Source organism: Lactuca virosa, chromosome 1, assembly GCF_052849685.1.
Source record: "Lactuca virosa cultivar CGN04683 chromosome 1, Lactuca_virosa_CGN04683_v6, whole genome shotgun sequence".
NCBI lineage: Eukaryota > Viridiplantae > Streptophyta > Magnoliopsida > Asterales > Asteraceae > Lactuca > Lactuca virosa.
The window spans coordinates 67,636,378-67,662,185 of NC_136426.1; the positions used below are offsets into that span (position 1 = coordinate 67,636,378).

General features: G+C 38.2%; 2 protein-coding genes and 1 long non-coding RNA gene across 4 annotated transcripts; 1 reads left to right on the plus strand and 2 right to left on the minus strand.

Moving 5' to 3' along the window:
- Positions 1-9,382: 9,382 nt before the first annotated feature.
- On the minus strand, positions 9,383-9,838 carry LOC145114721 (secreted RxLR effector protein 161-like). The gene has a single exon (XM_079050802.1). It carries the CDS (start codon positions 9,836-9,838, stop codon positions 9,383-9,385), a length of 456 nt encoding a protein of 151 aa, XP_078906928.1.
- A 2,782-nt stretch (positions 9,839-12,620) lies between these two features.
- Positions 12,621-14,406, plus strand: LOC145144158 (uncharacterized). 2 transcript variants are annotated; one of them, XR_013725185.1, is made up of 3 exons: positions 12,621-13,123; positions 13,208-13,339; positions 13,799-14,406. It is a non-coding gene; the product is annotated as an uncharacterized LOC145144158 (long non-coding RNA). The 2 variants fall into 2 exon arrangements; XR_013725179.1 differs by having other exon boundaries at positions 13,208-14,406.
- On the minus strand, positions 13,930-18,053 carry LOC145144142 (CASP-like protein 3A1). Its single transcript, XM_079074849.1, has 3 exons — positions 17,606-18,053; positions 16,459-16,594; positions 13,930-14,286 (listed from the first exon to the last, which is right to left on the minus strand). Exons 1-3 carry the CDS (start codon positions 17,917-17,919, stop codon positions 14,074-14,076), a joined length of 663 nt encoding a protein of 220 aa, XP_078930975.1. The 5' UTR covers positions 17,920-18,053; the 3' UTR covers positions 13,930-14,073.
- Between the last annotated feature and the right edge of the window lie 7,755 nt (positions 18,054-25,808).

Here is a 25,808-nt window from a genome sequence, read left to right on the forward strand (position 1 = left end):
GAGAGGATATTATGGTTTATTAATATATTATAAGAATAATATATTAAAGGAGAAATCCTATTTATTTAATTAGTATTAGTCATAAATTAATTAGGAATTAATTTGGTGACTAAAAGACATTAATTAAATAAAGGGGTATAAACTGTCCAATGTGTGATAGTTAAGTTTTGGGCTGGGAAACCTAATGGACTAAGGGGGAACGAAATTATGATGAAGGATCATCATATTTTCGTCCAAGGCCTCATTCTAGAAGGTTCCTTGGGCTGCTTGGTGGCTAAGCTATCCATTAGGGTTTAGACTGAAACCCTAGCACCCTACAATATAAATAGAGACCCTAGCCTTCAATTTTCCGGGACTTGTTCCAAGAGAAACCCTAGGGCCGAAAATTAGTATCCTCCCTCCTCTCTCATAATTGCCTTCTTGCTTCTTGGTGTTTGTGAGCCATTAGAGGCACTACATTTGTGGTGCTTGCTTTCAAGAGTCTAAGAGATCAAGGAAACTAGTTGTTATTGCAATATAACAACAAAGGTATGTCTTCTACTTTTCTATATGATTTTCGAAAATTGTAGGAGCATGTTAGGGTTTATTTTGTGTTCATAAAGTTGTATGTCTTATAGTGAAAACATAGATCCAATTAGGGTTGCATGCACATATAGGATTGTTTGTATAAAACCTATCAAAAGAATATGGGGCCAGAGGGCCATGATGAACGAGTTTTAGTGGAGCATCCCTTGAAAGGGAAATCGAGTTAGCTCCGAGGGATTTTTGGTGAGATGCCAGTTGGAGTCGCAAGACTCAGGGATGAGTAGGGATGGTGCGTTATGGGAGAATACGGTTTGAATTGAGCAATCGGCCGATAGAGGAGATGTCACTTTCTGTGACCAGAGGTGTGCCATTCTGTATTTTGTGAGAAGCAGAAGAGATATTGAGACTTTTGATTTTTAAGCTTGGGAGTAAGCCCTGTGGGTTAGCATTGATGGAAATATTCCACCAGAGATTTGGGCAGTATGTCTGTCGCAAGGTAATGATATAGCATGAGCAGGTTGTCAGTGGGGACTGAGATGGTCAAGGACCACGATCCACCCTATTTGAGTATCTTAGGGCATGTGTTAGCTGCAGCGACGGACAGTAAAGAGGATATTGGGGCGGTGGTCCTTATTGTCTATGATGAGTATCGAGTGTAGTAATGAGGTCTCCGCTCTTAATACAATCCACGTGATGGAACGTTGGTTGAGGAGTATGATAGTTCATTATTTTCAGATTAAGAGTCAGAGTTACTACTGGACAGTTGAGATGTCCGGTAATGGGATGGTATGAAATTCTGTATGATTAGAGGCAATCATGATGAGAAGTTTCTGAGGATTTCATCTGAGATTCGGGGTATTTGGAGTTGCGGGGTCTCTATCGGGGAGACCACCGAGCGTTGCGTAGTACCTTCCAAGAGTAAGTGTGACGTTCCTGGTGGAAACAGTCTGTGGAATAGATTATTGGTGCGTCAATTGGTGATGGTTCGAACCCTAAGTGGGGGAGAACCGGGTATTCTATCGAGAGGATCATAGATTTGTTCAAGAGCGGTTAGGGAGCTGGATGGAGACATGCACTATGGATTAATGAGACCAGGGTTATTGGTGGTCGAAGTGAGTTGCAGAGGGAGTTAATGCATGTTGTACGTGTTCAAGAAATGATGAGTGTATGCATGGCAGGTGGCCGTTGGTCAGAGGCCTTGTGGTAGATAGGAATTTTTCTAGGTGGTTGGTTCGTAGGGATACTTCGGTAGTCGGGAAATTTTTGTTCGATGAATGGACTATTCTATGCTCTTTGGAAAAGGGTAAGAGATGACCGGGCACCAAATTTCTGGGTCGGCATGCGTAATCTCGCTTGGGTTTGAGCAATAGAGGAAAGAGTTTCGGAGGGTCATCTTCGTGTTCTGAGTCGTTGGCGATTTCTCCGTGTTTCAACTTGTGAGATGGAGTATTTCGGGGTATCCGAGCTTAGTGTCCTAAATATCGACTTATGTTGAGTTTTGAGTTTGAGATGGTCAGTGGTGTATCAAGTACCTACGGTTCCAGTGGGGTCCCTTCGGCTAATTGACATCAAGCGAGATTATTCGAGAATATGGATTGTAGCAGGGAAAGGTGTTTTGTTATGGCGGATGTCGTAAGAAATAGCAATTCATAATTTGGGTAAGTGTGTACACCTATCTATGGTTGGTCCTCAGGGCATGAGTTAATGATCGCAGTGTGGCATCGACCTGAGGATGAGATTGTGAAGAGGTAAGAGCAAGTGCGGTAAGACTGCTGGGAGCTGCAGTCTAAATGAGTTAGTGCAAAAGGTTGTGGTAATGCTACGGGGAGCTGTAGTACTCACTATTCAGTGAGAGGTTATGGTGATGCTACGGGGAGCCGTAGTACTCACTATTCAGTGAGAGGTTGTGGTGATGCTACGGGGAGCCGTAGTACTCACTATTCAATGAGAGGTTGTGGTGATGCTACGGGGAGTTGTAGTACTCACTATTCAGTGAGAGGTTGTGGTGGTGCTACGGGGAGCCGTAGTACTCACTATTCAGTGAAAGGTTGTTGTGATGCTACAAGGAGCCGTAGTACTCACTAGTCAGCGAGAGGGTGTTGTGATACTACGGGGAGCCGTAGTACTCACTAGTTAGAGCATGACGCAGAAGGGTTTTAGGCTTGGGTAGCCCTAATGATTGAGTCTTGGGAGCTTGGTGGTTGGACCAGGGGTGAGGCCGAGGTCTCCATATTTGTCAGGAATCGCTATATTCTGAGTCGAGTCGTGGTTATCGCAACCGAAGGGAGTTGGAGAAGTGGTGTACGCGTGAATCTTGGGTCATAAGTTGAGTACTAGATTGGAATTGAGTGGACCCAATTCTGTTGTTGAATCCGACTCTAGAGCTTGAGTATGGATTCGTTCGTGTGTTTAGTAGGCAAGATGAGGTTTCAGATTCGTAGATGGGTTCATTTTGAGTAGTATTGTTCTCCATCAGGTGTATTAAACCAGAGTGATTTAGCTCGTCGGTATGGGAAGAAACGCGAAACACATGGAATTAGTGGTTGGTAGACAGCAGAGGTCGAAGGTGAGACGATATCAGATAAATTGTAGTATTCGCTTGGGGTAAAGCGAACTACATGACTTGTGCGTCACGATGAGCTGAGGTAGGTATTGTGAACAGGAGGGTTGTAAAGTTATCTTTTGGGTGTGCAAGGGGTAGCCGTTGGAGGTTAAACCGTTGGGTCGGGAGCTGACCGGGTACTCAGAGTTGGAAGTGTTTTATCCGAGTCTGTTATTCAATGAACGATTATCAGGGTGATATTCTGCATGGGCGGTCTGGCGGGAGACAGACCACTATAGTCTTCCAGTTTTGAGGAGTTAGAGCAGATACCTCCACGGGAAAAAGGGGTCCGTCCTTTTTCGGGTTGGGAATTTCTATTTGGATTCGGATGTCTTGGGAGAAGGATCGTTGAATGATGAGAGATTTTCCGGTTGTGCTTCTCGGGTTAGTTGTTTTGGATCTATGCGAAGGAAAAGAACAATTTCAGGGGCGAAATCTAATTTAAGTGTGGGAGAATTGTAACACCCCGAAATTCAGGTATATCTCTTTAATCCTTCTTATTTTCCAAGTTGTTGAAATTAGCCCAAAATAGAAAATGGTGACAAGTGGGTACGCTGGGCGTACTGAAGAGTACGCTGCATGTACCCATGGGCGTGATTTTGACGCGGACTCTACCCAGGTACACTGGGCGTACCTTAGCTTACGCTGGGCGTAATGGGCCCAGACTCAAAACCCTAAATGAGACATGAGCACTATAAAAGGAATGCTATGGCCTCCATCCCAGCCACCATTTCCTGAGAGTGAAACCCTAAAAGAGCTAAACCTTCGTTCTAAACTTGTGTGTGTGTGTATTTGAGCTTGAAAGTGTCATTGTGTGCTTGTGAAGAAGAAGAGAAGACCTTGAAGAGGAAAGATTGGAGTCCAAGCTTCTAGATCTGAGCTAATCTGAGTGGGGAGCTTCTCACAAAGGTAAAAAGCTTCAAACTTTGCCTCTCTTTTGTTATGAACATCATATAGGAGCATTTCTAGGGTTTAAGTCCCAAAGGTGGAGACTTTTTGAGCAAAGGAACTCCATGGACCTAGATCTACCCCATTTCAGTGTATCTTGTGTTATAAACCCATAAAAATCCAATCTTGGACGTTAAGATTAAGTCATGCATGAGATTAGGGCTTAATGGGGAAAGAGGATATGTGTTTGAAGTGATTGGTGACCTTTACAGCAATGCAAAGGCTTAAAGGCTTCGACTTTATGGGTTAAGAGGCATTAGAAGGACTAAATCTGGAATATGAGCTTGTATCTTAATCGATTCAGATCAAAAACATTAAGAGCATGAAACTGAGACTTACGCTGGGCGTAAATCTCAGAACGCGCCGCGTAGGGGTTGAGATCCCTGATTCTGGATAGCCGGGGTACGCCCCGCGTACAGAGTTGGTACGCCCCGCGTACTGCCCTCTGTTGACTTTCGTTGACTTTTAGGGTTTGGTCAACAATTGGACATTTGGACCATTGGAGGAGTAAAATGGTCTTTTCCCCTTCTGAGAGATTATAGGAAGGGATTAGTCTAGCCTTTGAGAATCGTTGTTAATTAGAGGTAAATTACTTTATGTGATTAGGCGGAGGCTAGATCAGTATTTCGAGTTCGAGACTTTCCGAGATTACCCGAGGTGAGTCTTCTCACTATACATTACCTAGAGTGGTATCTATGTGCAGACCGGAGGGTCTTATGTGTATGTGTATGTTTGAGATTTATGTGTATTGTGTTATATGTATGCTATGTGTTATATAGACCGTACCAGAGGGTCCAACGACTCATGAGGCCAGAGGGTCCTCGATCAGACCGGACCGGAGGGTCCAACGATTTAGACCGGACCGGAGGGTCCAACGATTTAGACCGGACCGGAGGGTCCAACGAGCTAGACCGGACCGGAGGGTCCAACGAGCTACGAGACTGGAGGGTCCTGCTGAGACACATTGACCAGAGGGTCATACCGAGTTATAGCCTCGAGTGGCTTATGTGTTGTATGTGGTATTTTGGGGAACTCACTAAGCTTCGTGCTTACCGTGTTATGTGTTATGTGTTTCAAGTTCTTATCAGGATTGCGGGAAGGCGGCGGCTCGATTGTACACACAAGAGAAAAGAGTCATGAATGAGGATCCTGGATTTTGATAATTACTTTTGAAAACTATTTTGAAATATGTTATGACGTCGACACTTGAGATTTTGAGAATTATTATATGTGATTATGAGTTTTAAAAATTAAAAATGTTGTTTGAAAATTTACGTCGTTACACATGTAGATATAAACTAGAGTCGTCACAAAATGAGATGAAATGCCGTTTTCCTCCTCGAGTAAGTATTCCATTTAATTTACATATATCAGAATGAATCAACTCAAGTAATGATGTATTTCTCTTAACTAATGGAAATGGTTTCTTTGTAAATTTTGATTTCACACAAGTTTCACATTTTTCAAAATCCTTGTCTCATATTTTAACATTCCTTTAGTTTGCATATTTTTCAATGTTTTTAACATTAGTGTGTCTTAAACGTTTATGCCATAAAGAAATTAAACAAACAAAATAACTAGAAAAGTTCATTTCATTCACACATGCAATCATTCCATTAATTACATAATTCTTATTAACAGTAGACATATTTTCAACACTTGCACCAAAACTATCAACAACTAGCCTACTTGCACTACCATAATCACTAAGGAAAGACAATACATTCCTAAACAATTGTTCTCCCTCCCAACATACATTTTTTCCTTAATGATCATAATTTCTCTAACTCCATCTTGAACCCACCTTTGTCAAATATCCGCATAAACCAACCCTTTCAAGATAGTAGGGACATGAAGAACATATCGAAGGGTAACCCAGCTACCATGTGTGAACTTGAAGCGAACACCACCTCTCCCTTGAACTTCAGCTCTGTGACCACTTGTACAGACCATGACCATCCTCGGTGCTGCTAGACGATAAGTACGAAAGCTTTCTCGTTGCTCATAAACATGCACAATGGCTCCAGTTTCTACAAATCATCATCGATCACATATTGCTCGGGTCAGAGAAGAGATCATGAAAATCTCTCCAAGGTTCACATGTTCCACAAGATTTATAACCTGGTCGAATGCATGTGCTACCGGTCCTGATTTTCGATCTTCGCATTCTCTCGCTTAGTGCCCAATCTCTCCGCAGACGTGGCATGGTCTGGCCCTCTTTGGCCTTGAGTTAGGGTTTTGATTACCTGATTTCTTAAATATTTGTTTGTTTTGTTCCAAGTCTCTTTTGTTGTGTCCCCCAGACTTGGTCTTATGACCAGAACCCCTAGCTGATAAGTGGTGCACACTTGATCCAACTTTACCGTGTTTGTTCCTAGTGTGATTTTCCTCCTCAATGTGTAGGTGCTTCATCATATCGTCCAAGGAGTAGTCCTCAGATTTGTGCATAATTCTCTTAGAGAAGTCTTTCCACGAGGGTGACAGTTTTGCGATGATCACACCAATGTGAAAGAGTTCTAGTAAAGAGATGGAGAGCGTGTTCAACTTGTTGACCATGACATGGAGTTCATGTACTTGCTGCATGATAGGTTTGTCCTCAACCATTTGAAAATCTAGGTACTTAGACACTAGGTACTTGCTAGTACCTTCCTCATGTGCCTTATACTTAAGTTCCAAGGCTTTCCATAGCTCTCTTGGATCTATGACCGACACGTACATATCATAAAGTCGATCATATTGGGAGTTCTTAATGTGACCTACACACAGTTCCTTAGAATATCTACGCAGAGCCCTTCGTTTCTCCAGATCAAAGATCACATTTGGATCCATAGTCTTTCTTGCTTCAGGAATAGGATCAATAGGAATTGAGGTCAAGTTAGGGTCTAAAAAATAATCGAGCTTCAACACATGAAACATGAACTTGAACTTGTCGGCCCGATAGGTGTAGTTCTAACCATCGAATCGGCCAAGCTTGAAAAATTCTTGGTTCATGAGTTGGAGACTAGCAGTTGGGATTTCGGTTTCCATAAGTCTGAAATTTATAATGTAAAAAGCTTTAAGATTGTTGAAATTTAGACTTGATATTTAAACAATCCGACAATTAGTATTATGAACTAATCACGAATTATTTAGAATTTACAAACAAACGAATGGATAGATAATATTTATTATTAAATATCCAAAAGGCTTTCACAAACAACCGACAATTAATATTGAAGATTAAAAGTTGAGATTCTGTAAGATAATAAATTCAATTATTATTATTATTATTATTATTATTATTATTATTATTGTTACCAAGTTTTGTCCAGAAATCCAAATGATCCTTCACGATTAGATCTGATTATAAGAAATGAGTAAAAGTAGATTGTCCTGTTATTGGACGAATTTAAACGTGAAACAATAAAGTAAAACCGACCAGTTGATGGTTAATCTTGATTGTAGAAAACTGAACTGATCAGACTCCTGTCCTTAAATGTTTTTACTTCACCTCTAAGACTGTAAGCAACAGAGTAAACTTGAAGATTTATCGGTTTTCCAACAAAAATGGAAAACGATAAATGCAAAGTGAGGTCTTATTTATAGTGGACGAAAACCGTAGAGGCCCCCCAAAAATCGGACATCGGCAGTTTAAGTTCGAATCAAATATAGATATCCGCTCTTATTCTAATTCAAACCTGAAGTCTATCCGGTCTTTCCAGAAATTAGTTATTCAATTATTATTATTATTATTATTATTATTATTATTATTATTATTATTACCAAGTTTTTTCCACATATCAGAATGATCCTTCACGATCAGATCTGATTATAAGAAAAGGAGTAGAAGCAAACAGTCTTGTTATTAGACAAATTTAAACATAAAACAGTAAAGTGAAACTGATCTATTTATGGTTGATCTTGATTGTAGAAAACTAAACGAATCAGACTTATGTCCTTAAAGGTTTTTACGTCACTTCCAAGGCTGTAAGCAACAGAGTAAACCTTAGGATTTAATGCGGATTTATTGGTTTTCCAACAACAATGGAAACCGATAAACACAAAGTGAGGTCCTATTATAGTGGACGAATCTGCTCTTATTCGAATTAGATATCGATATATTCTCTTATTCGAATTCAAACTTGAAGTCTATCCAATCTTTCCAGAGGATTCTTCAACTCTTTGATCGGTTCAGTCAAACTGACTTGACCCGAACTTGTTAAAAATAAAAGCTCATCAACTCCCAATGATCAATGTGTCGTGCCATGTGCGCCTAAATCACACCATTTCACACACTCGCAACATCGGCTAGACTAAGAACACCATTTCGAATTCAAACCTGAAGTCTATCTGATCTTTACAGTGGATTCTTCAACTCTTTGACCGGGTCGGTCAAACCGACTTGACCTGAACTCGTCAAAAATAAAAGTTCATCAACTCCCAACTATTGATGCATCGTGCCAGGTGCGCCTAAATCACACCATTTCACGCACTCGCAACATCGTCTAGACTAAGTGTATGTATGTGGGTTTGGCCCATCTCTTGATCCACTTAAAAAAATTTATAAACACGTTCGAAACAACTATCTGTCATACTAATACTCTATAATCACCACGTTTGATTATAGAGTAGTTGTCATTAAACACATTCGAAACAAAAATAAAGCTTTCTTTGATCAAACTAAATTGTGGTTTGGATGTTCGTTTCAACATTGCTATTTAATATTAAATGATAAAATTTAATAATCAGTTGTTTGAATCGTGTTATTAAAAATGTTTTTTTTTTGTAATTGTTCTAGTTGAGAAAACGAGAATGCAAAACAAAAGTAATCAAAATTCACTCTTTGATTAATTGAAAAATCACTCAAAACCAATGTTTTACAATCTGTTCTTATAATCATAAACTCGATTATAGATAGGTATATATAGATTCTAATTACCGACTTGTAAATAGAATTGTATTAGGACTCTATAACCAACTTGTCAAAGTCCCAAGTTTACTTGGTCTCCAAGTACTACTCGAATTAGGATTCCAACAATCATCCCCGAATCTCTAAGTCCTTCTAGAGATATCTTCGATCCCGATCAAGCTCCTCATTTCCTTGAACTTGGTTTGAGCTAGTGGTTTGGTAAGAATGTCTGCCCTTTGTTCTTCACCGGGAATGTACTCCACCTCCACTTGTTCGTTTTCAACACAATTACGAATAAAATGAAACCTCATGTGAATGTGTTTACTCCTTCCATGAAAAACGGGATTCTGCGTTAGTTTGATAGTCGACTTGTTATCAACTCTTAGAACCACTTTCTCTTGCGCTTTGTTCATGATTTCTCAAAGTAAATCTTGAAGCCATATTGCTTGACATGCGGTTGTCGTGGCTGCCATGAACTCCGCCTTGCAAGATGATAAAGCAACGGTATCTTGCTTTTGCAAACACCATGTAATTGGATATGACCCGTAGTAGAAAATGTGATCGGTTATGATTTTTCCATCATCCGGGTCAACATTGTGACTACTATCACTATAAGCAATGAGTCGGTTTTGTCCCATCTTCTCGTACTTGATTTTGTATCCCGTTGTTCCTCGTAACCACCATAGGATATGCTTGATTGCAACACCATGTGATTCTCTTGGACTTGGCATGTATCGACTAACAACTCCAACCGCATATGCCATATCGGGTCTTGTTTGCAAGAGATATCTAAGGCATCCCACCACCTTTCGATATTGTGTCGGGTCGATTTCGGGTTCATCTTCGGCCTTTGTTAATTTATTTCCTGATTCCATTGGAATATGGATCGGACTGCAATCATGTAAACCGACTTCTTTTAGAATGTGTTGAGCATATGCTTCTTAGTTTATAGTAATCCCTGATTCCTCTTGCTTAACTTCAATACCAAGGTAATAAGTCAATCTTCCAAGATCCGACATCTCAAAGTTCCTAGACATCTCTAATTTGAACCTCTTGATCATGCTCAAATTTGTACATGTGACAAATAAATCATCAACATAAATTGCTAAAATTAGCAAGGTAGATCCTTCACTTTTCCAGTACACCGATGGTTCTTTCATGCACTTTTGAAATTTCATACTCTTCAAAATCCCGTCAAGCTTCGTGTTCCATGCTCGAGGTGCTTGCCTTAGGCCATACAATGCTTTTATAAGTCGGTATACTTTATGCTCGTTGTCTTTCTTTATATAGCCTTCCGGTTACGATATGTAAACTGTTTCCTTCAATTCTCCATGTAAGAACGTCGTTTAAACATCTAAGTGGTGAAGCTCCCACCCATGAGTAGCGGCTAAGGCTACAAGAAACTGAATGGTTTCAATTTGAGCTATCGGAGCAAATACTTCTTGAAAATCAATACCGGGTTGTTGCACGTAACCTTTAGCAACCAACCTTGCCTTGTATTTATTAATGGTGCCGTCTTCATTTTTCTTCATTTTGAACACCCACTTGAGTCCAATTGACTTCACCCCATAGGCTTGTTCACGAGTGTCCAAGTGTTGTTTTTGTTTATCGAATTGATTTCTGCATTCATGGCTTTAACCTTTATGGTTCTTTCTTCGCTTCTTTAACCAATACCGGCTCGTCATGGGTTGTTAGAAGAAGTTCTTCGAGATTATCAAGATCAAGCTCATAATCTTGAAATTGTCTTGGAGGTACTCTTGTTCTTGAGGGTCTTTGGTTGGCTGCTCCTTGTTGAACATTATTATTGACTGGACTTGGTTGTTCATTATCTTGTACTTCCGCTCTATCTCCAATCTCATGATCTGATTCAATCCGTTCCATTGGGTCATTGTTTACCTCGTTTCCTTGATTGTTGTTCGTCTCACCTTCTAGGTAGTCCCATGGTATTATGAGTGAGTCCGGTTCTTCATTGTTGGTTCCCGCTTCTTTAATCCAATCCCACCCTTTGGTTTCATCAAAAATAACATCTCGACTCACGATTATTTTTTGTGTCACCGGGTTAGATAACCGATAAGCTTTCATACCCGGTTCGGAACCAACATGCACTAGTGGTATTGATCTTGCATCCAACTTCTTTAGATTCACCGGTTCAACTTTTGCATGTGCCAAACACCCAAATATACAAACATTTTCTAAATTTGGTTTTCTTTTATACAACTTTTCGTATGGAGTTGTATCACCAAGGACTCTTGTGTAAACGCGATTGATTAGATATGTAGAGTGATTTACCGCTTCTCCCCATAAGTAGTTTGGAACATGCATTGCCTTCATTATACTTTGTGTCATGTCCATAAGTGTTCGGTTTCTTCGTTCCATAATTCCGTTTTGTTGTGGAAAGTATGGGGCGGTAAGGTGGCGTTTGACTCCGTTTTGATCACAAAAAGAATTAAACTCGAGAGAAGTAAACTCACCTCCTCGATCATTTCTAAACACCTTCAAAGGCTTTCCAATTTCATTCTCCACCAAAGCTTTTAATTTTTTGAATTGTGTAAACACCTCACTTTTTTCTTTCATGAGATAAATCCACATAAATCATGAAAAATCATCAATTAGTGTAAAAATATACCGATTTTGACCCTTGGTTGCCGGCGTGATCGGATCGCATAAATCACCGTGAACTAATTCCAATGGTCGTTTTGCTTTGTATGTCCTCATAGTCGGAAATGACTTTCTTGTTTTCTTGCCCACCAAGAAAGACTCACACAATTGATTCTCATGGTCAAATTGGGGTAACCCTTTGACTAGACCCCTCTTGGACATCTTTTTCATTAACTCGAAATTGATGTGCCCAAGTATTGCATGCCATCGCCATGTATCTTCACTTAGTCTCGAATGAAGGGAAATAGGTACTCCAATTTGTAATTTTATTTTATAAAGGAAGTTTGGAGTTCTTTGTACCTCATTAATAAGCAATTATCGGCATCGTGCAATGTCAAATAGTTGTCTTTCATTCGAATATCACACCCGGCTTCGGTTGCTTGTCCGAGACTAATAATATTGTTCTTGAGATCCGGTATGTAGTAAATCTCCGTCATCAACCTTTGTTGACCCCTTTTGCCTTGGAAAAGTATAGCACCTTTTCCCTTGATTTTTACACACGAATTATCTCTGATTTTAACCCTCCGTGTTATGCCTTCATCAAGCTCGGAGAAAAATGACCGGTTTCCCGTCATGTGATTGCTTTCCCCGTTATCCAAATACCATACATCGTTATCTTGTGAGTCGTATCGAGACGGTATCACCTTCTCTTCATTTAAAAACACAGTCTCATGTAAAAATACGGCCGAATTGGTATCATCAAATTCGGCAAAATTACTTTCTTGTAATTTTTGGATTGGGTCTGGGTATTGAGACGCAAAGTGGCTCGATTTATTGCACCGGTAACAAATAATTTTGGATCGGTCTTTTTTATTCTTATTTTTCTGGTTTAGGTCACTATTATTGATGGGCTGGTTGTTGGACTGTTTACTGGGCCGATTACGACTTTGAGAAACCCTATTATTCCCTTTGGGCCCGCCTGACCTAGATAACCCACCGGATCCGGATCCACTTGATCTATTAAACCCGTGGGTTTTATTCCCAGTCGCACCAGACCCGTAAGACTCCATCGCCTTCCCCTTTCTTCTCCAGTTCCGATTCCCGCTTCCACCATCGACAAACAGCACCTTCGATCCTTCTCCGTCGTCATCCGCCTCCTTTACCCTCTCCTCGTAAGCTTTCAACTGCCCGACGATGTCCTCGAACCCGACTATCTTCAAATCGAGGACCTGCTCGAGCGACGCCACGATGTGAAGAAACTTTCTTGGTACGAATTTTAACAACTTCGTCACCATCTTCGATTCCCCAATGGTTTCTCCTAGTGATGCCGATTTGGAGGCGATCCCTGACAATTTCTCGGCGAAGGAATCGATTGATTCTTTCTCTGACATCATCAATCTGTCGAACTCGGAATTTAGGGTTTGAAGTCGGGCTTCTTTCACCCGATCGGCGTCGACATGCCTTGCTTTGATAGAGTTCCATATAACTTTAGTTGATTCGACGTCTCCAAGTTGCATAATCAGCGATTCCGGTATTGCTTGGTACATCAATCCAATTGCCAGGTAATTTTTTTCTTCATTATCGACTGTTCTTGGATCAATCGTTGTCCATGCTTTCTGAATTATGAGCACTACTTTCATCCTTAGTGCCCAAACGGTATAGTTGGTGGAAGAAAGCATCAGACATGCGACTGTGGTTGTCCCAACCTCCTTCACTCTCACCGGAGGAGGCCCTACACCATCTTCTACGTCTGGCATATTGACCTAGCACGTCAATAGGTAAACAACTCGATCTCACAGCTTCTTAACTCAAGTTCTGATAACAATTCTAGTTGAGAAAACAAGAATGCAAAACAAAAGTAATCAAAATTCACTATTTGATTAATTGGAAAATCACTCAAAACCAATGTTTTTACAATCTGTTCTTATAATCATAAACTCAGTTATAGATAGGTATATATAGATTCTAATTACCGTCTTGTAAATAAAATTGTATTAGGACTCTATAACCAACTTTTCAAAGTCCCAAGTTTACTTGGTCTCCAAGTCCTACTCGACTTAGAATTCCAACAATTTTGTTGTTTGAAATTACTATATATAGAATATTAAATTCCAAAACACGAATCCCAACACAAAGTAACATTAGTATTCCAAATCCATTTAGGATGTTTAAAAATGTTAAATTCATGGTAGTAAGTTTATTGATGATTGGCATATTTATCTTTTCTCAACTTGCAGAAAATATTAATGTTTGTAGGAGTTGTAATTCCATGTGGTCACCGTTTGTTATGCCATTAATTTACCTGATTTACAACTTGTATGATTTTCTCGTATGGGACGATGTGAGTTAGTTCCGAAGTGAACAACTATAGGAAAAGGTTAAATACTGCATGTATTGATCTATATTTTTAAAGGTCGCCTACATTGATTCCATTATACTGCAATAAATACATACATAATCTTAGACGTAAACACTCCTATTGAAAATCGAAAAACTAAGCGACCTTGAGCATTTAACTAGATAGCCAAACTACGTCAAGAAATGCAGAAATGGCAAGCAGGACGCAGTTGAAGAATGCAAACCCTATTGAAACCCCAACACGTTCACAAAAGGAATGTAACGGCTTACAAAAATTGGGTAGAGCCGTGTGTTTGATCCCCGTTCGATTGAGATTGGTCACACCCGTTGCAGCCGATCCGGCACTTATCATCGCATATGCAAGCACCTGTATAAAGTATTACTCAATAATCAATAAATCAACTTAATTTTTGTTATATTTTTAACTGTAATTTGTATTCATAACAATTTACGAGTTAATTCATTTTGTTGTGTTTGATTGATAGAATTTTTAATTATTTTATTAATATAAACTTAGACTAAATTACACTTTTGTTTGTTGGGTATAGTTGATTTTTTCAATTTTGATCCCATAGTTTTATTTTCTTTTTATTTTTTTAATAAAATTTAGTTCTTATTTAAGATTTGTAACATTTTTTTGTCTCTGTTCCGAATTAAATGACTTTTATTGGGACAAAAATTACAACAACAAAAAAAAAAAACTATATGTAAGGACCAAAGATGTAAAGTACGTTAAAAACTATTGATTGTATTATAGTTTGTGTCATCGTTTTAATTATTTTTTGTATTTATCATTGCTCATTACCATAAGTAACCCAAGAAAATGACTCCAAATAGAAAAGTCGAACATGCAGGGGCGGACGAGCCAGTGATTGTCCGCGCTACGCGTTAACTTTTTCCGAATAGTGTAAAATGTTTTATTTTTTATATGCATGCAACCTATGAAAAAACATTTGTATAACCCCTATGCATAAGTCCAAACTTCAAAGTCCAAAAGGCTTACTTCAAAGTCCAAATTAAGGTTTAAGAAATTAAATGAGAAATTTGTTTGAAATATTTTTTTATGGTTAGGGCTTCATAATTGATTTAGTCATTATCTATTTTTTGGACAATTAATTCACAAAAATTGAAAATTATACTCATTTTGACCTTTTACTCGATAAACAGGTCATTTAAGTTTCAAAAATTATACTTTTGACTCAGATTTTATATTCTGCTACAAATTTGGTCAATATTTTACACCTTTGGCCCACATTTCAAATTTTTGTTACGAATTCATCCTAAATTTAGTTGTTTATATTTTTTTTTTCATAATTTTGTTTTGAATGTCTTTCTTCTTTATAGAATCATATTTGTACAAAAAAACATATTTTTACATAAAAAACCTTGTTTTTTCTATATAAAAACCTTTCTTAACACTTTTGTATGCGAAATATCTAATATGTACTTATTAAGTACATAAATAAATATAATTTGTTTTTATAAAAAAAAAAGAATACAAACACATATTTTATAAAAAAAAATGTATACAAACTCCTATTTTATAATAAATGCATTTGTATACAAAAACAATTTTATAAAAAAATGCATACAAACACATTTGTATACATTTTTTTATAAGACGTATTTGTAGACAAATGCTTTTATTATAAAAGAGGTGTTTGTATAAATATGATTTTATAAAGCAAAAAAAACATATTCGAAACAAAATTTTGAAAGAAAAAAATGTAATAACTCTAAATTTATGATGAATTTGTAATAAAATTTTGAAATCTAGTCCAAAAGTATAAATTTTAGGCCAAATTTATAATAAGATTTAAAATATGGGCTAAAAGTGTAAATTTTAGACCAAATTTATAACAAAATTTAAAATTTGGGCTAAAAATATAATTTTTAAAAGTTGGATTACTTGTAGACCGAATAAAAGAGTCGAAATGAATACAATTTTTGGTTTTTTGGACTTAATTGACTAAAAAAAATAAGAACTAAATCGGTTATAAGATTTAAACATAAAGAAATTTTATAGTAGATTTCTCAAATTAAATTAAACAAAATTAATCCATCAGACATTAGTCCATCTCTAATCTATTGGTAATTTGTTATTGGACTTGTGTCTTGGTCCATCTTAGTCTTGTGTGGACATATCACAACATAAAAATTGTCAAGACTGTCACATTATTCCTCTTAATAAAATCCAATTTTAAAGTTTGGGGGTTACCCGCACATTACAAGGGTGGCTCCATTGGACCCTGCTTATTCTCAGTTGGACCTTGGCTAAGGCGCTATCCTAGGACCCAAGGAGCGCAATCCCTTACCCCCACCATTTTGGTAGAACCTAGAACAAAATTGTAATTTCTATTTTTGCTATCTTATTATATGTTACATGGAATATCATTTTGTGCCAACCCTAATTTTTTTTTTCTGGGTGGTCCGGTTTTTAGATTTAAAGAAAAAATTTGTTTCGGTCTGATTCGGTTTATGTGCTATAACTCAATAATCTCCAAATCAACATACAATTCATAACTAAATTTATTGATACCTGGTCGCTAGCAAAAATAAGCCATGCATGGCTTCTAGAGGAAAAAACCAATGACTTTCTTAGCATTCTTGAAATGGTCATTACTAGTTGAACAAGAGAGTGGACTCCAACAACGGATGATACTCCAACCACATACCTGTGTAGTGCATCAACTCAAGTTTTTTCAGTCAAAGTCAACACAAGAAAATGGAGGATCACCAAATGGACATGAACTCAAGCAACTTAAACACACACGCATTTGCTGTTTTATCATATCCCATAACGTCATTCCAATTGTATGTTTTTGCTTTTTTGGTTCATCAGAAATGTATACGTTCTAACTACTCCTTGATAGGTAGCTAGATAATGCAAATTAAACCACTTGGGAAGCCGAAATATGCATGAAAAACATACGAAGATCACAATTGATTATAATTTCTATTTCGATGGAAGATTTTTTTGATTTTTTTTTTTTTTTTTTTTGGTTTATGGTCTTAGGAGTGCAAAAGTTGGAAGACGATTGCATCGTTTGTGGAATTCATGATTGAAGTGAAACAAGTAATTTATGCATGTGCTCTGGCATAACTGACAATGGTGTCGTTGTCCATCGAGATACCAATTCAACAGAATAAAGGAATCACGAGTAGCTAATACCACGAATACCTAATTTAAAAGTTTGATTGCTATTGGGAAATCGCAATGAAAGATGCTCGGAAATCGAAAATTGAATCAGATCAGTCGATGATCAATAAGCAGGACGAATCTAGTTTAATTTACAAAAAACGCAAGATTTCAACACAACGAGAAATTGTGTTGATCCAAGTTGAAAATTGAATCAGTGTAGTTAAGGATGATCGATACATATTCCAGATTCCAGACTTTACATGTTAATCTCTTATATAACTTTCGAAAAATGTTAGACTTCAACGATAAAACATCATGAATAAATTGTTTGAATCCAGATTCCAGGTTCAATTTCTGATCGAAATTTCAGAAGACGTAAGAATTCAAACATCGCATGCCAATTTCTGATGTAAACTTCAATAAGTATACGAAATTTAACTACACATAACATGAAAAAATCTGTTCGAAGGAGTATAACTATTGTGTATTGTTAATGGAACTAAACTGATCAAATTCAGCACAGAAATCTAGAGGAAGGACTTACTGGAAGGAGCCAGATAAGGACCACCTGGAGTTAAGCGGTAGATCAAATCCAAAAACTGAGATACTCGATTTCTGTTTGGCAGTAGTCATTACAACAACTGAAATCAACGACGCAGAGAAGCATACAAGCCGTAAACCGATATACATTACGTGATAATTCCGTGAAAACTTTGTGGTGGAGCTGGAAGAAACCAATGGCCTCAACGATCCACTCATGGTGCCTGTTTCAGCCTCGGCAGCAACTTTGGTGGTTGGGGTTTGATCATTATGTAGCTGTATGGCGGTTTCAGGTGGTGTTTTGAGGTCATTGGTCATGGTTTTGTTTGTCTCAGTGAATGGAAGGAGAGATTTGGGGTTTGGGTGTCGGAAGTCCGAAGGTTAGAGAAGAGAGAAATGGTGGTATATAAAAATGGTGGAATGGACGAAGCGGGGTGGAATTGAGGAAGAAAAGGGACAAGTGGCGGAAATCAGGGAGACCCGTGACTGAACATAGAAGTGCTTAATTTGTTTGTACTTCACGCTCCAAAACCGATTAAAGAAATCCTCATTTATTTTAAAACTAACTGCAAAAAGAATTTCAAGATTTCGCCACTTTATCAATTAATACAAAATTAATATCTGTTTTTAATTATTTTTAGAGTAACAAAACCTTTTTTTATTTATATAATAAAAAATGTTACATAAGTTCTATAAGTTTGCTATTTTTAGGCAGTTAAATGTAATATCAGATAGTAAAAGAAATGTTCTATATTTTATTTTAATTTACTTTCTGTTATTAATGGATAACAAGTCCATGTCAAAGGTAAAAGTGAGGGGCTTTTGGTAATAATTGAATGATTAAGAGTTCTGAATCATTTTTGAATGATTCAGTGTTCTTTGTTTACGTTGTTAGGGAGGAAAGAGTTATTCCCTCCCAACCCACTCAACCTACTACCACATCATTTTTTCTCTCTTTTTTTCTTTATTTTTCCCAACCCAACACACCGAAATCTCATCTTTTTCAATCTATTCAGTTAAAAAAAATACAAAACAAGTAAGGTACAAGTCTTAAAACACATGGTACAAGAGAAAATGAGAGAGAAAAAATAGAGAGATGATGAAACGGGTTAGGGAAACCAATTAAATAACTCACCACTCCTAACCCTCCCAACCCACTGAAGAGGAAGTGATATCTTGGATGTACCCGTAGTAGCTCTATTGCTAATTAAGACTTATACCTTAATTGTTTTGTATTTTGTTTAATCAAGTGGGTTTCCATGTGTTGTGGGTTGAGAGAGATAGAAAAGAGTAGAGAAAAAAGAAAAAATGATTTGGCAGTAAGTTGGGAGGGAACGACTCCTTAGTCCTTCCTCCTTTAAATAGCGAGAAAAATTTCTTTCTAATAGAAAAACTTCGAATGCATATAACACAATATATTATTAATCCTTTATAGTAAACTATTTGAAATAAAAATTATATAAATATCATTTTTATATATAAATATTGCAATATTTACATAAAAGTTAATCTAAAAAAACCTTATATTTTATGTTTTTTCCGGACTAGACTTTAATTTTTTTTTTGTTTGAAAAACACTTTGTATTTTTTTCATTTTTCCCGATTTGACCATTTTAGTTATTTTTTGCCAAAAAAAATTGTAAAATGTATGAGTTTTTTCAAGAAAAACTAAAAAAGTTAAAGGTTTATTTGGAAACAGTCAGAAGGTTGAAGGTTTTTTTCAAAAAAAAAATATAAAGTTGATGGCTTTTCGAGAAAAGTGAAAAAATACAAAGTTTTTTCAGGCAAAAAAAAATGAGATTTAATCAGGAAAAAACACAAAATATAATGTTTTTTTTAAGATTAACCCTTACATAAATAACAAAATTATTTTTTTAACGACTAAAAATTTATTAAAACAACAAACTAGCGAGAAGCTAGAACATAGCATACAAAAACAACACAAACATAGACTATCAAGAAAGAACTTGTAACACCCGGATTCTTGAAATATATTTTATTTGTTGATTTGTGAGTTAAGGGGGTTGCCACGACGTGGTGGAGGAACCACCACGATGTGGTGGGGCAAATTGGTCGCGGAATCATTTAAGCCACCACAACGTGGCATTCTTTTGGCCACGACGTGGCAGCCGTCTGGAGGCCTAAACCCTAAATTCCGGGTTTGACACCTTATTTAAAGGAAGTAGTAGTTAGGGTTTCACCTCTTAACAACATCCAACACCCAGAAATCTAAACCCTAGCCCTCTTTGAAGCTTTTGACTCATTTGGTGTGTTTTTGTGGCCTTGGAAGGAAAAATAATGAGGTTTTGTGCATAGATCAAGCAATCTACTTATCTCTACTCCTTGCGTGAATCTTCTGGATCAATTGTGAGTTCTTAAGTTTTCATCTTGATGATGTTTACCTTATAGATCTAGGTTATTTGGTATGTTTTGGTCTATAGTTAAGTTTTGGATGGTTGAAAGAGATAAAGTTTGCAACTTTATAGCTCACTTTGGTCCCTTGGTCATCATATATTCTGGATCTATGAATTGGTAAGGTTTTTTTTCCATGCTTGAGGTTTTGACCTCTTTTTCACCCTCTTGGTCAAACTTAAGCCCAAGACTTGCATAGGTCATGCATGTTTGAAAAGGAACAATTTTTAGGATGTTCTAGGAGTATGAATAGCTTCCAGAAGGTTTTGGATGAGTGGATCAAATGATTAAGGACTTATTAGTTAAGTTGTCCCAAAGGAAGCGGCCACGGCGTGGCAGGATGGTGCCACGACATGACGATTATGTTATACATGATCTGTTTGTTTGGTGCACGCCATATCATGGTAATGGTCTGGCCACGACGTGTAGGACGTCTGAAGCTTGGATTGGGGTTTTTTTGTTAGCCAGGACGTGACCATGGGCTGGCCACGACATGGAGATGAGTTGATGATGGGTTTGACTGATTACCTTGAGGGCTGATTTTCGACTTGGTTAACTTTTGGCCAATTGTTAGTTTTAGAAGGTAGAGTAAGGGTTTACCTTGTATGGATTGATAGGAGGTGTTAGCACCATTCTTCAAATGTGGGTACTGTTTAGCTGTGGTTTATTCTGCATGGTGAGTTTGTTCACTGTACTCGTAGGTCGAAGGCACCAATGCCAACCCATTGGATTATGTTTGCAGGATGATAGTTGTCTTTGTGACACTTACTGTTATTCATATAGGTGTTTGTTGTCTTTGTGACTCTTGCTATGTGATTGTATGCTTAGCTGTAGGGGTGAATTAGACCCAATACCGATTGAAAGAGACCGAATGGGGTGAAATAGAACCAGTATCGGTTGAAAGAGACCGAATGGGGTGAAATACACCCAATACCAGTTGAAAGAGACCGAAGGAGGTGAAATAGACCCAGTTTAGTTTTGTATTGTTATGTATGTATGGATGGAGTATTTTGGGGAACTCACTAAGCTTTGTTCTTACGGTATATATTTAAAATGTTTTCAGGTGCTTCTGGTTTTAAAAGGAAGGGACCAGATTGATCGCATTGCATCCCATGGAGATTTATTCTGCATTGACTATTTTGATTTTACTCTGATATTTTGAGATTACTTTTATTATCTTTGTCTTTTGGGATAATGAATGGAGGGTTTTGACTTATTTAAAAATGAAAATTTTTACTCGGAAAGTTTGGGACGTTACAAGTTGGTATCAGAGCTTTGGTTTGAGATTCGGGCACACTCTCGGGTAAGTCTGAAATCAAAATTAGGATTTCTAAAATATTTTAAAAGAAAACGATTTTCAAAAAACGTTTTCTATGAAAAAAGGGGTGCGATGCATGCAATCAGTCGAGCTCAAGTAAGTTTTTACCAAAATACCCATACATGTGATATGCTTATTGTTTTGGTATGAGTATATGAGAATTGCATGCTATATTAGGGATATGGATATGCTTAGGATTTGCATGATAGAATGCTAGGAGAGATGCATTTATATGCCTGTTGATTGAGCTTTAGGAACTGCATGCTCGTATGGATTTCAGATTTTTTGATAGAATGGCATGATTTAAGTGAGGCATTGATTTAGATTACTTGATACTTGAATGTTGCTTGCTTTGTGGTTTTAGGGACCTCCAATAATATCGGCTAACTATTAAGCAAATACGTTAGGTTACATGTTGCAGGGATTAGATAATTTTAGAAGGTTAGGTTTAACTCTATTGCGTAGCTCTTGTTTGAGTCCAACCGTTGTAGTGTGAGACCTTGCAGTTGAAGAATTGTCTAGTGCCTGTGGCATGTAATTGTATTCATGAGGTAGTTAGAAGGTATTAGAGTGAGTCTCTTCTGCAGCTGATAGCAGAGAGCGGTGTGAAGGGAGCCCTAGGAAAGCCTATGAAGAATGTTAGGATGTGCTTGTGTGAGCATTTTCGAAAAAGAGATTCTAGAAGGAGAATCTAGGAAGATTAGAAATGTTGGTAGAGGTTCCTAGCATTGCAAAAGCAAGTTAGTGGGAGGGTGCCTTTTTATGTTTTATGGCCTATAGAATGTTACTTCCCGAATGTTGCTCGCTTTATGCTTTGTGGGACCCATATCGATGTGGGGTAACTATTAAATGAATATGTTTAGTTACATACTGTAAAGGTTAAATAATTCTAGAATGATTGATTTAGACCTATTGTCCAGCTCTCGTTTGAGTCTAACCATTGTAGGGTTGGGTCTTTTATTCGAAAGATTATTTAAGTTTTGTTGCATGTATTTGTATTCATGAAGTAGTTAGCCGGTATTAGTAGGGGTTCTTCAGCAACTGATGGCAGGGTGAGGTGGGAATCCTAAGAGAGTCTAAGAAGCGCCTTAGAGGAATTGGTGCGCTCTTTAGAGGTGTATATTCGTTTGAGATTAAGTATATGGGATTGGATCAGTCGGTAGTGGACATGACTAGTTACTTAGAGGATCCGGGACGATTCTGGAGGAAAGTATTGATAAGTATGGAATATAGTATTGGGCCCATACTACTGAAAGCACATGATCCATACTCGAATCGAGGAAAACGTTCGGGGATTCTAAGGAGCTGATTGAGGGTAGATTGTATGGTTCGACACCATGATTCATGCAATGTGTTTCCGTCTTATTTGGTTTTATCGATTATGGTTGGTGGGGATAAGGAAGGGCATGGTGAATTGCTTGGGCCTCAGTGGCCAAGTTAGTTTTGTTTTGAATGATGCAAAACTAGATGATTTAGTTGATTTTAAGGTCTTGAGGGCCTTGCTTGAGGTAGTGCCAGTTGAGTCGCGTGACTCAAGAAGGAAGTGATTGTGATGATCGACTTGAGGATTGCAACCGAAGGTTGAGTGATTGGCAGATGGATTGGGATGTCACTATCCACGACATATATTATGTTCTTCTAGCTTTTCGTGTTTATAGGAAAGAGAGAGAGCAGACATGGGATTTTCAGATTTGGGATGTAGACCCAGCATGGGGTTAGATAGTTGCGGTTTTTGGTGGCAAGTATGTTAGTGTGGGAATGCACAAGGGGATTCTTGTGGTATCGTTGCCTTGAGATTAGATTAAGAGTTTGCTTTCTTTGAATTTAGTTAGTTCAGGTGCTAGTTGATTGTTTCAGTTGATGAAGGTGGTGAATTGAGAATGACAACTTTTGTTGTCTCTGATGTATCCTGACTAAGATTATGATGCTTCTTTTATTTATGAGTAATGCTCGCGATGAATTGTTTGTTGGGGATTTATAGGCGATGTGTGTAGTAGTCCATTTGTTCTAGATAAAGAATCGGAACTATGAATAGACCGACATAATTATTTCGTGGGCATCTGCAAGGGATTATTGATGTTAGAGGCGGTTATGATTGGGAGGTTTCCGAGGTCTCCATCTGAGATTCGGAATATCTTTGACTTTGATTGCTCTTCATCTGGAAGATCATCTTGCGTTGTGTTATACATTCTGAGAGTCAGGGATGGTATGTATCTGGTTGAGTCATTTTGATTATTGGTTTGTTGCAATGTCAGTTGCTGGTAGTTCGAACCCTAAGGGGGGGGGGGGAGAAATAGGTATTCTGCTTGGAGGATCATCGTTCGGTTAGAGTACATGGTTTTAAAAGGATGGCGCATAGGGGTCTACGGTTTGGGTATGCGGGACTTTGGCTCGGGATTTGGTCAAGTCGGGGATACAAAGTAAGTTTCCACTAGATGTATGTGCTCAGGAATACATGAGTTGTCTTCACGATAGGAAGCTATTGGAAAAGGAGTTCGTTGTAACCAGTGGTTCCTTTCGGGACGCTGGTGAATAGATCAAGAGGCATTTGGGATGCTCGGGTTGGGTATCGGTTGTTGAGGGATTCGTCAGCTCGTTGTATATTTGGTTTCTGGGTATGGGTACCCTTAATTTTTGGTTATGAAAGTATTGTTCATAGCGGGCTCGGGCTCAACAATTGTCCTTAGTTATTAGGAGTTCGGATGTTGGGGCATTGTCGTTAGTTTTTCAGGTGTAACTCTAGATCATCGTAGAATCCAATTTTGGGGCATGTCAGGGTTGGTATTTGGATTGATCCGACCTAGGTTTTGACAACAAATCTGGATAATTTTGGAAGTTTTATCGAGCTACTTACGTATTAGTGGGATCTGTTCAGTTTCAATCGAGGTGTGGGATCTTGTATCGGTCGTTCATGAGGATGTTTCTGCTAACAATTAGAGTTCGTCATTTCGTTAGATCTGCTGGTACCTCACCCTTTGGGTAAGGTTGTGACGAAGAAGGAATGCAGTAGATCAAGGTTGGTTATGTATCTCCCCTCGAGGGTGTACATTGTGGTAGTGCCTCGATTATGGTCACGAGGTAGTGTTTGTGGACTAAATGTGATGGCATGAGAGCAGTTGATTCGGATTATTGGCATGGTTCTTATTTGGTTTATAGCTTTTGAATTGGAACAAGAGTACAACCGCCTATCACATTCTCTGGTTGTGTGCGGCCATGTTTCGTCTGATTCTGCATTGGTAACAACATGTATTGTGAAAGGAATTATGTATGATAAAAGGGTATGGTCTGTGTTGTTTTCAGTTAGTATTAAGGGGGATGTTGATTGGGTTCCTGCAAGTCAGTGAGTTGGCGGTTAAATATCTTTATGCCCCTGTGGTGTTGGCCGTGAGTCTTCAGGTCAGTGATGGAATAGCGGCGAGATCGGCGTAGTACCGTGAGCTTATTGTTCTAGTGGTTAGAGGGCGCCCCGATGTATCGTAGACTAGTTTCATATGGGTGGAACCCGATAGTCATTTGATTGAGACTCTTAGGTATCGGATCGTTAGTCTTGTTGGCATGTTTGGGTGTTAGTGCATTGTTGGGAACCGGGAGACTCGGTGACCAGCTGGTTTCGATCATGTGGCCAATAAAAGCTTGTTTAAAGTGTTACTTGTGCATCGGGAGTCTCTTGTTGAATGTATGTATCATGAACCCTGTTTACTAGTGGGCTGTTTATTCAGACTTTGATTACCAACATTGAGTTTTGGTTCAGAAACTTCGGGTCATGAAGTTCATGCTTGAAGTCTCGAATGGTTTGTCAGGTGGATGTACACCTGAGTTGATGAAGAATTTGGATGCAATGTGAGATTCTTAGATTGACCACTTTTATGCTCGTGGGAGAAATGGATTAATGACGACTTGTCAGGAAGTCAAGTATGCATTTCAAGTTTTTGGGCTCAATTTTCGGATGGGGATCGGTTGAAATTCACGACCAGGATGTTTTGAGTATTCATTATGTATGTTTCGATGATATTCCTAGTTAGGGACTAGGGGTAGGTTTGAAAGATGGATGATCATCGGTCTTAGGGTAAGGTTTCTGAAGTTAGACTGATGGATTCCCGGTTTTGAGGAGTACATTGATGGAGTTGGTTGTATTTGTGGTTTCGAGAGTTACCTGACTAATTGGTTCTGCCGTGAGTTGGGTAGAGAAGGATAGTTGTTGCAGTTGAGTGTTTTCAAGTTATTTGGTTGATCGTTGGTAGTTGTGGGGTTCCGAGTGGTGTCTTAGGTTTTATTTAGGGATGCAGTCGTTGGCTGGCACAAGTGGCTGAATTTGGTTTAGGGGTCAATTTTATATTCGAAGTAGGTTTTTCGACATCGGTAAATAGTCAAGGTTTCTGTTTCTCCATGTTATTAGTGAGATAATCCCAGGGTCGGAGGTGTTTGTTCGGTTCAGGTTTTTGAGTGGAGTCATTATGCATATGGTTTGGAATGGCAT